Here is a 14916-nt window from a genome sequence, read left to right as displayed (position 1 = left end):
AAAATTAGCATTTACTAATATACCTACAGAGTGCGTTCAATGGAAAAAAATATTTACCAAAATGTTTTGGCCAAAGTCAGCTGCGATCAAGTCCAGAATGAGACTGAGCCGTATAGAAAATGGTTTGATTGTTATTTAGCAGTTGCTCATTTAAAAAGTGAACGTATCATATATATATATATATATATATATATATATAATTAGCATTTACTAATATACCTACAGAGTGCGTTCAATGGAAAAAAATATTTACCAAAATGTTTTGGCCAAAGTCAGCTGCGATCAAGTCCAGAATGAGACTGAGCCGTATAGAAAATGGTTTGATTGTTATTTAGCAGTTGCTCATTTAAAAAGTGAACGTATCGTCCTTACGTGTCGTTACGAGGTTTAAACTGGACCGCGACAAACTGACAGAGTTTCTTTGCAGTATGACCTCGCGTCATCTCACGTCTTGTAGGAAGCGGTGTCTCTGCTTTGTCAAGGTGTGTCCGGGTTCTTTGTCATGTTGTGAAAACATATTTGTGCCATCAGTGGGAGCTGATCAAGTTTCCACTCTGTGTCTGACAAGAGTAAAGGGCTTACTTATTTCCAAACAGTTTCCAAGGGGCAAATAACACAAAATCAAGCTGGACCATAAAAAAATAAACAAGTTGCCCCCCGAGACAGATAATGTGTTTTGCATGTTTGTTTGTTTTTTGTTTTTTTCTCGTATTCACCAAAAGGATCCTCTCTTTGGGACTCCTCCTCATCGTATGTAATGTTTGACAAGGCGGTCATAAAAAAAAAAAAAAAAAAAAACCCTGGCAGTTGTGCAACAGTTTCTGAAAGTAGTTATGTCTTGACAGGGGTAAAAACAAAACAAAAAAAACCCCTAAAATAACATGGAGTTTAAAAGTAGTGGAGGTGCAAGGTGGCAGATTCGCCAACGGTTACCATTAGCAACCAGACTGCAAGTCAAGAAGAGCTATTCGTGCTGCAAGCGCCATGACAAGAGTCACCTTTTATGGGCTTGCACACCCTGCTCTGGATTCCAGCACGGTGTGTGGTTAAGATTTGTTCTAGATTAACAATCGGTTCAAAGTCAATTGCAGCGCTCCATACACTGCAGTATTTTATACTGCCAAAACATTTTGCTGACCCGCCGTAGCTCCATTGCTGGTGGTGGAGGTGTTACACTTGACTGATAGATAGTTCTGAGCACTTTGTGAAGAAAAAAAAATCACTTTATTATAGCCTATGATGAAGTTTCAAGTACATACAACCCCCCCCCCCCCACCAAAAAAAAATGAAGTTTGTTGTTGAGTATGTATGTTGGTTGTTTGGTAGATTGGTTGAGGAATTGTGAGTAAACTGTGAATCCATCTTTTTTTTTTTTATGCCAACGTTCAAGCCTGTAAATTCCCGAGCTGTTAAACATGGCACAAAGTGCACCTGCCATTTTGTCATGTAAGGCTTTAAAGTCTTTGAAACAATGCCTGCAAGCTTTAAGGTTTACAGTTAGACTTTTTTACCAGCACAGAAATTTTCAATGTCTGCTAGTTTGTTTGCTGGCCCGATTTTTTAATCTTTTTGTTTTGTTTTTTTCTCTAACTCAATTGACGCACACATAATGTACATGCGTTGCGCATGTCGCTTATTGGTGATTTGGATGGTTAGTCATTCAATTTGTTGGTTGGTTTGGTGGGTTCGGAATTCTTTGGGGTTATCCGGTTCATTTGTTGATTAGCGAGTTGTTGTAAATTTGGTTGTTTGCTTTTTTTGATTCAGGAGATAAATACATCTCCGACTTGTTAGTCGTGAACACACAATCATTTTTCTTGTATGTCTCACACCATTTCTTCTGACTTACCGTTTATGTCAAACCCCATGCGTTTCCTCTTCTTAGTGCTGAAGAGGAACCCTAAAGTTGTGCATCGGTGTGCCCCCCGCCTTTGTGCTCACCTCGAGCAGACTGGCCATCACGGCTCACGTGTTTGGTGAGGCCGGTACCTTCGTGTAATCCACAGCACGTGTTTGCAAACTCTTCAGAGCCCCTCCAAACTAAAAGGTGACTTCAACGTTTTGTTGGATACTTGAACAGGAAGACGGTCTCTTACATTGCCAAGTAGATTGTTTTCGTCAAGGCCGGAGACACGCCAACGCTCCCTTGCGCTGCACTGCTCTAGTCTTAAAATACCCTGTCCGCATTCTGCCATGCTTCTTCCCAAGTGGGGGCGGGGGTGTGGTGGGTGGGGGACAACGCTACTGCCATCGTATACATGCCAAGTCAGGGGAATCTCTGGAAATCATTTTTTTCGTTTTGCCCTGTGTGTGAACGCTATTTTCAGAGTCATTTTCTTTTTGCTGGTTGCCGTAGATGCGTGTGGATAGTCAACCCACCGCTTCACACAAGTTTTGACTTGCGGCCGGCCGCCCGAGCCTGTAAGACAAACAGGATGTTTGCAAAGGGGTTCACCACAATGCATCGGAGGGTGAAATGACGTGGTCGAAAGGCCGGGCGAGTCGACGGTTCACAATGCGTTTTCTGCCAAACCTTCCCTCCCGAGGCAAATGCGCGTACAAGAAAAGCAGTGATGTCATCAGAGCCGTAAGAAGACTCCAGTCAGATTGCGCCGATGCCGTCTGGTGCAGATGGCGGAGAATGATGTCATTGTAATGCTGGCGGTTCTTGAGATTCAAGTTTAGCTTCACACAAAAAAAAACAAAAAAAACTCAGCAGTACTTCCACCAAGTGCTGTGTATAATTCTCAAGCACACTTGACACCAAGGCCCCAGCACTTCATTAATTGCAAATCAAAACAATGCAAATCAGAATTTAAAAACAAAAATGGTGAACGGTTTTTATGTGCTTTTTTCAGAGTTGGGGATGGCGCAGCGAAAGTTCGCCCAGTGCCTGGGAGAGTTTCAGTTTGAGTACATCGGCGACGCCAAGACAGACGACGAGCGGTGCATCGGTAAGCGCGGCCTTTGTGGCGTCCTATCCGCTGAAGTGCAAATGCTTGTCTTCTTTGGTTCTTCACGTCCAGTTTAAATAGAATCGCTCCCGTGCGTCCTAACGGCAAAGCAGCATGATTTAATGTCGCCTCAAATGTTTTGAATGCCTCTCTGTGAACCCCCACTCTTCACTCTCTTCATCCTTTGCGCTTCAGTTCCATCGCGGATTTTTAAGCAGCTGTTCCGAGTGGCTTTTTCCGGTATACCGACAGGCCAGTTGAAATTTAGACCGTAGGACTGAACAACGCTGCGCTGCAACACGCCAAGGCACAACCGAGCTCTACTGGAGAGCACGCAGAACAAGAGGGAAGGTTCCGAACTCAACTAAAGTGATTTTATTTTTTTATCCCCGCTGAGCTGAGAGAATCACGTTTTCTATTTTCATAATTGTCGCTGCTCCTTGTGTTTTAAAGTAGCAGTTCTTTGAAGCTCTGTAATTACTGGAACGTCTCCGCTAGTTTCTGTATGCTCAAGCTGCACCGATGTAACAATGGTGAGGTGGTTGCTTCAAGGAAAACAAACGTACAGTGACGCCTTGAGATAAGTTGTTCTGTGATCACGCTTGGAAGTCAGAGCTATTAATATTGTGCTTTACAGAACCAGAGTATGAATAAAGGTGAATAGAATGTCAAGAATCAAACGGTTTTTGCATCAGGAATTAGTTAAGTTCAATTCATTTTCCTGCTCCATCTGGTGTGCCCCGCCTTAGCCACCGGAAGAACGTAGTATCGCTCAGTCCTACAGACAAACGAACGAAGTGTCACCGCTACGCTCGGTGACTTCATAAGCTGCAATCGTGTGACATTTTTTTCACAGAAGATAAAGAATATATGCCTGTTAATATCGTCTGTCTACCATTTGCTGCACCACAGTTATGTTCAACTATGAGTTGCTTCAAAGGACCAAAAACAGTTTGGCTATCGTTGATAATTGTTAGCACGAGGCTAGCGATGAAATGCTTGAGGCAAAGTTATTTTCTGGTTTCGAATACACGTCATTTTCTTTGTTTTATGTTTGGTTGGACCGTAAACTTCAACTGGGAGTGGCATCAAACAAGTTTCACCATCATTTTATTTCTTTATTTTTTCCCCCAAATTGCTGTTTTTTGCAGAGTGGGTTGAGTGATTTTTTTTTTCCCTTTTTTGCAACGTTATCAGAAACCATGAAACTCATGTTTTCCAGATGAGTCACTGCAGGAGTTCTCCTCATTCCTGAGGAACCTGGAAGACCAAAGAGAGCTGATGGTGAGCGCCCTCGCCGACCAGTCACAGCCTGCTTGCCAAAGTCCGGGAAATACCTGCATGTGTGTTTTGAGTGTGTGTATTTCCAACCAGACAGCACATACTAATGTCCATATTTGGTACTCGCATCTATGAACATCCTGCTCCGTCATCCAGCAAAAGGTCCCGGGAGGCGAATTTCATTTTCTCCAGCAACAGCAGCACCGGGGGTGGGGGGGACTGCCTGCTTCATTGGTCACATGAATGATGATAGTGTTGCGAATCCTGCCCGTCTAAGGGCTAAGGGTCACCGCCGCTGCACCTTCATGGGAGTGGCCGTTGTGCTCTTCTCAGTAGAAATCCTGCAAGCTCCAAGGTCATCGTTGTTGTCGTTATGTAATTAGAAGCCAGTCACAAACTCAAGACTCGGTGGCTGACAACTGAGTGTTTTTAGGGCCCCGCCCCCCGAGACAGTAGTGCGGTTAAAGTGTGGGATGACATCACGGCGCAGTAAGGAAAAGTGGGACGGGCTGCAAGCGCAGACACGTCTCCGTGGCCGCAGTTGCAGGAGAACCCCCGCGGGAACTGGGGAAAATATTTTGCCTTTCTTGGTGGGACCTCCAAAAGTTTCGTCACACTGGTTGACTTCTAAATTGTAATTATTAACCCCCCCCCCCCCACACACACACACACACACACACACACACACACACATAATTCATAAAAGGCTTTATTTAGTTAAGAGTGTTAAGGCTTCATTTCAAAACAACACCGAGATTCAAGTTGGAAGTTACATTTGAAATTAAACATCATGTTTCCATAAACAAAGGTTTTATGACTTTGAGATTAAACATGAACCCCCCCACCACCCCACCCCCCAAGACTCACCAAATATAAACCTAACCTCTATGATCATTTTAATCTGAAAGACAAAAATAGACACCCTTTTTTCTTGAAATATTTTGTCTTTGTTCTCTCAATCTTATGATTTATATCTTGGAAAAATGCAGTGGGATGGAGACAGAGCCTTTACTTGAATCGAAAAAATCTGCACGTAAATGTGATGCTGCTACATGGGAGCAAATCACTATTTTGGTCTAAACATCATCAACATCAATGTAGTTCCTATGTGCTAAGGTACCACAAAAATATTAACTTCAAAAAGTAAAGCGATTCCTTTTGAAGCTATTATCAACGGACTGATGAAGTAGCAGCTAAAGATCAAATGTTTTGACGGTGCTGGGCGTGTTAATGGACACGAGTCTTTTGCAGGGGCGGGATGCATGTCTTCGAAGGCAATGAGTCTTCAATAGTCACTGTCGATATTGAACCCGACAAAATCTTTTGCGACAGGCATTGTCAGTCAACAAACGGAAACAATTCATGGAATGTTTCAGGTCTTGATGAGTTTTGAATTTTGGGACGAAAGCGGAGTTGTTTTAACGGCGTTTGTCTCGGCTGCTGTCTAGATGAGAAACATCACGGAAACCCTCATGAAACCCCTGGAGAAATTCAGGAAAGAGCACCTCGGCACAGTAAGGGTACTGTATGACGGCTAATTGCCTTCTTTTTTTAATCTTCCCCCCACGCCATCTAAATGAAAGCAGTTTGCCTTGCTTTGTTTCTCCCTCCGCTGATATTGACACGGCTCTTCTTGGCGCAGGCGGAGAGGAAAAAGTATGAGAAGGAGACCGAGAAATACTACAGCTCGCTGGAGAAGCTTCTCAACATGTCTGCCAAGAAGAAAGAGCCGCAGCTACAAGAGGTATTTGGAAGCGCGCTCGCGGAAAAAGCACATGTGATTCGAAGGATCTTACCGTTATTCTGTGGTGACCATTAGTGACATAACGTCAATGAAATGAAGGGGAAAGAAATCACTCATAAATCCATGAAGACTGAATGCGTTTGGTATCACTTTTAAAGTACAACATTCAAGAATGAATGTGTGGAAGGTGCCTCTTCTCTGTCTTCTTTAAAAAAAAAAAAAAAAAAAAAGACAAGATGGATAGGAAACAAGCAGCAGCAATGGTCGCCATGGCAACTCACTTTAGGTTTTCACAGGAACGTTTTAATGTCAGCCATTTTAAGATCTAAAAGAAATACTTAAGCGTGGTTAATCGCCGACGTTTCATCATTCCTCGAGCACTGCCCGGGTACAAAGCACAATCCGCTCACAATCGTTTCTGAACGCGGCCGTTTGCGTTCCTTGCAATCCGTGTACCGTTTTTTTTTTGGTACGCTCTGAATCGCCGAAAAGGGTAATTTGAACAACGTTCAAAGTTTCCGAATGGTCTATGTGAAGCAATTTCCGAACGTGCCCACGATGAGGAAACAAGGATTTGGAAGGGGGACAAGCTATCATGTGCATGGTCTCAGTTTCCAAGTCGCCCCTCCCACAAAAAAAAAAATTAAAAAATCTTGACTGGTATGACTTAGAAGGAAGAAATAGAGCAAGAGATGTGATTTAAAAAAATGAATTTGTTATATATCACACATAGTAATGGTACCATTTATATATCTACAAATGTAGATCAATAGATTTGCTATGATTCTTTTACCTGGCAGCTTGTTGCGATGCAAAATTCTAAAGCATTTATTCCCAGTAGAAAAAAAAAACCCATTAATCTACACAAGTTAACCACAAAAAAATATATATATATTCTTTTAGCTTTAGAAATCAAAAGTATTTTTTTGTCATCCGTTATCCGTTCATCTTGTAGGTTTTTTTTTTCTTTCTTTTTCAAGTGACAAATCTCAAAGCCTCCGTGCCGCTCCTGAGCCGCTGAATGCTCTTGTTTAGTCAGGCCTTGTTTGGGTTGTGGTGTTCCGCCGCGAAGCCCCGTTCGGACCACGTGAGGCTCCCGGTGACGCAGCTTCGAGTGACAATTTTCCTGGCACGCTTCGCAGAGGAAGCGTGCACTCTCTGTGACCGTAGCACCGAGGTCAACCGTGGCCTGCTGCTGCGGCGCGCGCTACAATCCACGCTGCCGTCTGAATGGAGACCCCCGGCCACCTCTTTGGGTTGCTTGTTTTTGCTGTCCCATGTATGTCCATGTAAGGTGATAAGCGAGGACACTCGAAGCTGTTGACATTGCGACTGTTTAAACTTCGTGGCGCGCGGGCGCAGGGTCCACGTCCACACAGCGGCGTAATTTAGATGATAAAAATGAGTGGGCAGTTGTCAGTACACATCTCGAGGAAATGCTGAGACGGCGGTGCCTTGACATACGAGTTTAATTCATTCCTTGACGACACTTGGAACTCAAAACATTCACATGTGAAGTTGTTCTTTCGTCATTGAAATGATTTTTTTTTTAAAGAAAAATAGATTGATTCATCTGTTGATTAATGTGTCCATTAATTGAAGAATTGAAATTACGATTCAGTCACAGGCTTCATCTGCAACATGTCAGAAAAAGTAAAAACAGTTGTATTTTGATTCAACACAGAACTCACGGAGCACGACACAAATGATAATATTTACTGTTGAGAAGCTGAATGAGAAAAACATTTGGCCAGTTTTAAATTAAAAAGGTATGATGAAAAAAAAAAGATTTCTTTTGTTAGCTGCCAAAATGTGTCTATGAGCAGTCAGACCCAAAATGTGCCCCGCTGTGACAAAACTTGGGGCTAATTTACATAATAACCCCACACCGAATAAAGAAAAGGTAAAACAACCTGGATTGTGAACATAACAGAACATTTCACATAAAATGACAACAATATGTAAATTAGCCCCATGTTAGGTCACAGTGGGGCAATATTCAACCCCGATTGCTCTCAGACACATTTTGGCAATAAACAAAAAGATTTTCTTGGTTGTTTGATTCACCGTGACGGTTGGTCCGGCACTCCACAGACCCAACTAGTTGTATCAAGGCAATTAAGAAGTCATTTTCAAATCTTCTGTCTCCATTGACGCGAAGGCCCGAAGCTGAAGAAATCCTCCTGTAAGCTCTTCATTATTATAATTTTTTTTTTAAGCCATTGATGTGTAAATAACATCTTACAGCTGATGATAGTCTGCTGTTCGGATCGTAACACGCATATAATTACGGTGATTATCTCGCCGGGATTTCCTCCAGTCACAGGAACATACACAGTATTTACCCAGAGTGGCGAGTCCTCTGTCCTCTTGCCATTTTTTTTTCTTTGCGGCCATAAATTCTGCTCGTATTTTTATCCACAAACGAGACTTTCAAGCCACCGCCGGTTGATTTTATCATCCTCGAGTTCGACCGAATGATTCAGACTCTCCGCGTAGCATCACATATTCCCCTCCAGCGTTCCTCTTCCAGCTCGTTGACGGTTATTCAAGCTCCACTGCTCAATTTTCAACGGTTTGAATCGAGCGACGACAAGGGAGGGCCCGCTAAGTCTTTGCACCCACCGCAACATGTTCCACCGGATTCCAGGCTGCATCTGTGCACGATTAGAATGATCTTCGCCGTGTGTGTGCGTGTTCTCTACAGGCGGACGTCCAGGTGGAAACCATGAGGCAGCACTTCCAGGAAGAGTCGCTGGACTACGTTTGCAAGCTGCAGGAGATCCAGGAGAGGAAGAAATTTGAGTGTGTGGAGCCGGTGAGTGACGTGCCCAGCCATGCATGTTTGCATGTACTAACTGTCTATACCAAGGGTGCCCAAACTTTTTGGACCGATGATCGACTTCTCGATCAACCAACCTCCCGGGATCGCCCCTTACCACGAACACGCATGCACGCCATGATGAGAAACAGCCTGACACGGAGGCATGCGATGCACTTTTGCAGCCTGTTAACTATCATAGCTCACACGTACCGTTTTAAAGTGCTTCCCTGGGCCCTTTAGATTCCTATTCTTTGCCCGTGCCCTCGGTGAATTGTACACGAAGCAAACTCGGAATGAGAATAATGACGATAAAAGATATAGTGCCAACAGCTCTGATCGCAAGCTGCAATTGCAGACTGCGGAGCGCTAACAACTTCCGGTGGCGTCGGTCACGCGCCACCGTAGGTTAAAGACTTACCTGCTTTATTTTATTTTTTAAAATGTTTTTGTGAAAATGAGACTGTTAGGATGATTAGGGTTCAGTGTACATTAACACAAAAATATATTACTAACATGTACAAAGACACACAAATGGTCTTTTTTTTTGTTTTTTTTTCCCCCTCTACACCCCTCGGATCTACTTGGGACCAGTCCTCGATCTACCGGTCGATCAGGATCGACGTAATGGGCACCCCTGGTCTATACACTATTCATAATGTTCAAGGTTATTTTAGTTCATGGAAACTAGCGAAGGAACCTAAACGAAAGTTGAAAAAACATTTTTGTCAATGCAATTTAAAAAAAAAAAGGAATTGGAAGAAAAATTAGCTGAAATGACTTTTTACTTTGGGTCTGATTCACGAATTGTGCCGACGTTAGCAAAGAATTTCTGATAGGAGTCGTCAATTAATTTCATGTGTTTTCGTGGAGGCAGGGATGAGGGTTGTTGTCATACGTATTACCAGGAAAAGAAATAACATTTGACCTATATAGTCAATGGAGAAGACTCAGATCTGACTTTATCGACACAACATCGTGAGGAAACTGTTTTACAAAGCCCAATATTCAATTATTTTAAAGTGTATGAATATTATCAGCAGACGCATTGCTGCTGCATTCTTCAAACAATGTAATTGTTATTCTTTTTAGTTTAAAATGGCTTACCCAAAGTGAAATCTCACTTTGCATTGTGGCCAATGGTAGAATCTGGGTCGGTGATTGCACACTTTGGTGTTGTAAAACAGCGGTAAAGAGTCCTTGCGGCACATATCCTGAATGGTGGATGGGTTAGTGTGCATGCTAATTGGTACCTACCTGCGGAGACCATAGATTTTAGCTCGAGCAAGTCTTGGCTGCTGGATGGCGTGCATACAACCGCCGTCTTGGGGGTGTTTGGGGAAACTTGGCAAACGGGGTGATAGAAAGTAAGACCATCCTTTCTTTATTTTCGAGGTTAGGGTTGTGATGTATCTAACTTTCAAAGCAGTACTATGCACTGAATTTATTGTAAGTCTGTTGACTGTTATACAATACCAGTATTTGATTTGTGGTGGTTGTTGTTGGGTTTGTTTGTTTTTTTTTTACTACGATTTTTTAATACAGTATTGCATAAAAAAAAAGTAAAATGAATACTAAAACTAATAAAATCAAAACATTTTTGACAAACTCAGACAATCCAACAAACCCACTCTGACTAAAAAAAAATAAATAAAATAAAATAAAAACCAACTACCATGAAAATTCCCAAACAATTATCACTCTGATACTGTATCCGAATTTTTTTCCTGTCACCCTCTTTTTGCAGATGCTGGCCTTCTTCCAGACGGTCTTCACTTTTTATCACCAGGGTTTCGAACTTGCCAAGGACTTTGACCACTACAAACGTGCACTACAGATCAACATTCAGAATGTAAGTCATATCGTTGCAAACTTCCTGTTTCTACTTTCTCCATACTGAGGAGAGAAAGTGGTTCCTAAATATTACGGCAGGGGTGGAACCTGAATCTCTAACCTACGCTACCATAGCAGCAGTCATAATTAGGCTCCAGTCAGCACACATTTTCAATACGAATTTAATGAAATCGCCTGAAAGTGTGTCACGAAATTAGATTTTCAAATTCGGGCCAAAAGTGCACCCGCCCGCCTATCATTTCGTGTAATCCTTGCAAATGTCACTCTTCCCCCCTCGCAGACGAGGAGTCGATTCGAGGGCACGCGCTCGGAGGTCAACGAGCTCATGAAAAGGATCCGAGAGACGCCTCAGGAGTACAGACAGACGAGCCCGATCAGCTGCGAGGGATACCTTTACGTCCAGGAAAAACGTAAGGATTTCTGTTGCTGTTTAAGTCGTCTTTCGTTGTAAATACTGCTTAGTGTCCATACAAACGTGCTGCAAACTCGTTTGACTTGCTCCGACAATAATGGTAAAGCCCAATTTCCTTGTCCCCAAAAGGCGCATTAGTTGTCGTTTTGAAATTTTGACTTGACTTGATTTTCCATCCCAAGTTATTCATTTTTTTCCCATTCTTTTTGGTTTTGCAGGACCGCCCCCTTTCGGTTCAAGTTGGGTAAAACGCTACTGCACGTTTGTCAAGGAGCAGAAGATCCTGCATATGGTGACTTTCGACCACAGATCTGGCGGAAGGAGTGTGAGTGTGCCATTTGCGCAAATTGGATGTTCAAATTTTCAGACCTGCTGGCAAAAGTTCTTTCATCACGATTTGGTTTTCGTCTTCAGGGTGAGACGGAGTCGGTCACGCTCAAGTCCTGCGTCCGCAAAACGACGGACATGTTGGACAGGAGGTTCTGCCTGGAGCTCGACATTACAGATCGGTAGGGTTCGATTTGCTTGTCTTTGAAATGGCGGCTCCTATTTGAATAGCGGCCATTTTATTTTGAGGGACGTGTCTATGAACTGAAGTTGGCCTTGATTTTTACAACATTGCCAGCATGTTAAAAATTATGTCAAGTACAAGTCGTGTTGAAATCAAGATGAAAAAAGACGGCGCTCGACAATCGCACACGGCATAGTGGAGCGACTGGAAGTGGAACGCCATCATCATACGACGGAAAATAATCTTTAATACGGCGTTCCACGGAGCTCATTTACAACATGCAACAATTGGACAGAGTTTTAATTCATCTGGTAGACTGTCACAGGCTTCGCTGCTGCTGTTGTGATTAGCATCAGCGTTTGAATGGCACTTGGCAGTTAACTCTCAATTTCTGCGGGAGTTTTTAACTTGCTTTTGTGCCATTTCGACCACAAACTGTAAAGGTACCCGGATTTAGGCTTTTTTTTTTTTGTTTGTTTGTTTTTGATTTTTTTGTTTTGTTTTTTTGGGGGGATAATAAGGGCGATCCCCAACATTCGCACAGGATAGCGACCAGGCCCAAGCCGATCTGCGATTAGTGAAAATCAGCATGATAATTGACGCCTACTGAAATAACTTGTTGGCTGTACGTTTCTCCATGGGGCTTTAGAGTCCACAGCAGACGGGCCAGTTGGAAATCCTTTGTAAATTGGCCCATGCCAAAAACATGTTCTTGATGATTACTTAACTTCAAGCTTTCATGTTATGTCGTAAAGTCGACTCGTCGACCAATCGCGTCCATAAACAGCAGTCATCACACTTCTCAGTGGATGATAAACTCAGTGACGATTTGGGAAAGAGCGTCTTTTCAAGGGGTGGACCCTATTTCATACAGTGTTGGCCATGGTCTAACTTTGCTGGTTTCTCTCAGGCCAGGCACAGCCCTCACAGTGCAGGCTCTGTCGGAGGGTGACCACAAATTCTGGATGCTGGCCATGGGTGGGAAGGAACCTGTGAGTCAAACAACCTTGCACTATGTCATCATCCGCAACTTGCTCTGCTATTAAAGTGACAGCAAAGCGATTGTTGCGCTGACCCGCGGCTGCCCATTGCCACAATAACAAACTTGTCTCATTACAGATCGGCCGCTATCTCGGGAGGACATATTCAAAAGAAAGAGGAAGTAAGTGTCGGGATGATTATCAAAGTTTTCGCGTAATAGGGGCCACGTTGAAAGGAAAAGGATAGTATAGCAAGAACAGCACTGTAACGTTCGAACAAAATTCAGAATATAATAATATCGTCTGGAATAAGCTATAATTTCAGGGGCAGTAAGTGGAAAATTTCAGAGAAAGTACTAATGTGAGCAAAAAGCCCTCCGTTACAAATATTGTTCTGTTGCAGTCGACGCTCAGCTGGATGACGTGGGGCTGACTTTTGTGAAGAACTCCATCAGCGCCATCGAGACACGAGGTCAGCATCATTTAACGATTTCGTATACATTTACCAGGAGAGTTCACGCTGTGAGGGAGAAAAGGCCGCTGACAACAAAACCGGGGGAGGAACTACTCTGTTGCAGTATCTCTTTTTGCACACCAGGGGTCAGGCGTGCACCAATTTTGAAAATGACTTCCACGCTAAGAACCACAGTTGCTTTCTGCTGTATTTACATGCAAATGACAACTTGTACAGCATTTATGTATTTGATGTTTCTGCTCGTTCTTAAACCACCAACCCCTTTGCGATGCCACTCAAGCACCGTTTTATGATTGTTGCACAGGAATAAACGACCAAGGCTTGTACAGAGTCGTTGGCGTCAGCTCCAAGGTGCAAAAGCTCCTCTCCTTAATGATTGGTAAGTTGTTGTCAAATCAAGTCCCACACTTTTGAGGATAGAAAAAATGTGCCCCGCCCCCCAAAATATACCAAATTATAGAATAGAGAATGTGATTTTGCAAGAATAAAATGGTATGTCACAACACTTCATGCACTAGTCACTCAGCGTATAGACACACACACACACACACACACACACACACACACACAGTCATCTTTTACCCTCAGTATCACTCCTCGGTCCTTCATTTGCTTACCCCGACATTCACCCCTACCCCACCTCCTGCTCTCGAGTTTGCCGCCTCCTCTGGCAGACGCGGGGCTGACTTTTCCAGCTCTGTGTTCGGAATGACAACAAACCCAGGCAGCGGGAGCAGCCAGGCCTGTCTCATCTTCCACAGAGCTGCACGCTCACGCCCGACGCGTTAGCCGACACTCTTGAGTCTACCCCGTAGTAAAGCAAGTGAGGTCCAATGCATCAAGAAATGTGCCATTGGAATCATGATAACGACACTCACTTGTGGTTGTTCTAATTTTTCTATTCACAAGCTGGAGGCTTCAAAATACACTAAATATAAAATGCATGAAACGTTTTTAACACTTGACTCGTATTTTTTTTCTTTTTGCTAGCTTTGCTGCTTTGATGTGTGAAAAATCTCTGTAGTGCACCGATATTAAGAGGTGTAATTAATTGATTGCCTGAATGAACCCTATAAACCAAGCCTAACTTTTCTTCTCGCTTCTCAAGTCGCTCACGCGGTCGCGCACACACTCAGCACATTGACATCCACGGCGCTGTGTGGGTGAATCACACTTTAAACCCTTAGGACCCTCTTCTTCCTCCTCCTTCCTCGTACAATCCATTGCCGTGGCCGGCGTCCAATCGCGGTGCGCGTTACAGTACAAATTGAAGAGAGTGTTGCGTGTCAGACAAGACTGACTCCACTATAGAGCAGAACCAACTCGTAGCTGTCCGCCGTGCAGACCGTTTTATGCTGACCTTACACATATAGAAACTGCAGTATATAGTAAAGAAGCAAAAATAAAAATGAGATTTGCAAGAATTCAGATGCTAATAACCCAAACTAATGGATTAACTAAACAATTTTATCCAGGATCTGACCGGTTATTTGTCTGGCAGAACTATTGCTTGGTTGTTTGAACTCACACTTGATGGGTGGGCACACATCCAACGAAAACAAAAACTCAACTATTTGCATATAAGCAATGATTTCATGTGTACCCCTCTTTAGCGCTTGAATTTTATTTGAAACTCATTTTACATTACCCTTAAAATAAGCCAATGCGTGGCGCTGACTCTCTGTAACAACCCAGGCTAAACTTAGCACCTTCCCTACAGGCAAGGAAAGTCTTCCAGTCTGTATCACTTCACCATTTTTAGGTGACACTAATGACTACTTTGCTGTCAGCTTTTGGCGCCAATTTGTGGCATTTTAGAAAATGACCCCCCCCCCCCACACACACACACACACACACACAAAAACCCTGAAAAATATGCCTCTA

At 43.3% G+C, this 14916-nt stretch overlaps 1 protein-coding gene across 4 annotated transcripts in view; it reads left to right on the top strand.

Moving 5' to 3' along the window:
• Nucleotides 1-14916, top strand: part of arhgap10 (Rho GTPase activating protein 10) — a 55282-nt gene that overhangs the window by 18315 nt on the left and 22051 nt on the right. For 2 of the 4 annotated variants that reach the window (XM_019862076.1, XM_019862080.1), the window contains 13 exons: nucleotides 2859-2954; nucleotides 4177-4238; nucleotides 5684-5755; nucleotides 5878-5979; nucleotides 8687-8797; nucleotides 10548-10652; nucleotides 10935-11064; nucleotides 11285-11391; nucleotides 11481-11575; nucleotides 12488-12569; nucleotides 12697-12739; nucleotides 12961-13029; nucleotides 13337-13411. In XM_019862076.1, the coding sequence (XP_019717635.1) occupies nucleotides 2859-2954; nucleotides 4177-4238; nucleotides 5684-5755; nucleotides 5878-5979; nucleotides 8687-8797; nucleotides 10548-10652; nucleotides 10935-11064; nucleotides 11285-11391; nucleotides 11481-11575; nucleotides 12488-12569; nucleotides 12697-12739; nucleotides 12961-13029; nucleotides 13337-13411 (1149 nt within the window). The remainder of the gene's footprint in view (nucleotides 1-2858; nucleotides 2955-4176; nucleotides 4239-5683; nucleotides 5756-5877; nucleotides 5980-8686; nucleotides 8798-10547; nucleotides 10653-10934; nucleotides 11065-11284; nucleotides 11392-11480; nucleotides 11576-12487; nucleotides 12570-12696; nucleotides 12740-12960; nucleotides 13030-13336; nucleotides 13412-14916) is intronic. The other 2 variants (XM_019862078.1, XM_019862079.1) reach the window with 2 other exon arrangements.

The sequence above is a fragment of the Hippocampus comes genome, unplaced genomic scaffold, assembly GCF_001891065.2.
Source record: "Hippocampus comes isolate QL1 unplaced genomic scaffold, H_comes_QL1_v1.1 scaffold7, whole genome shotgun sequence".
In the NCBI taxonomy this organism is placed as follows: domain Eukaryota; kingdom Metazoa; phylum Chordata; class Actinopteri; order Syngnathiformes; family Syngnathidae; genus Hippocampus; species Hippocampus comes.
Note: the sequence above shows the minus strand (reverse complement) of the source record. Positions and strands in the feature narration are given on the sequence as shown.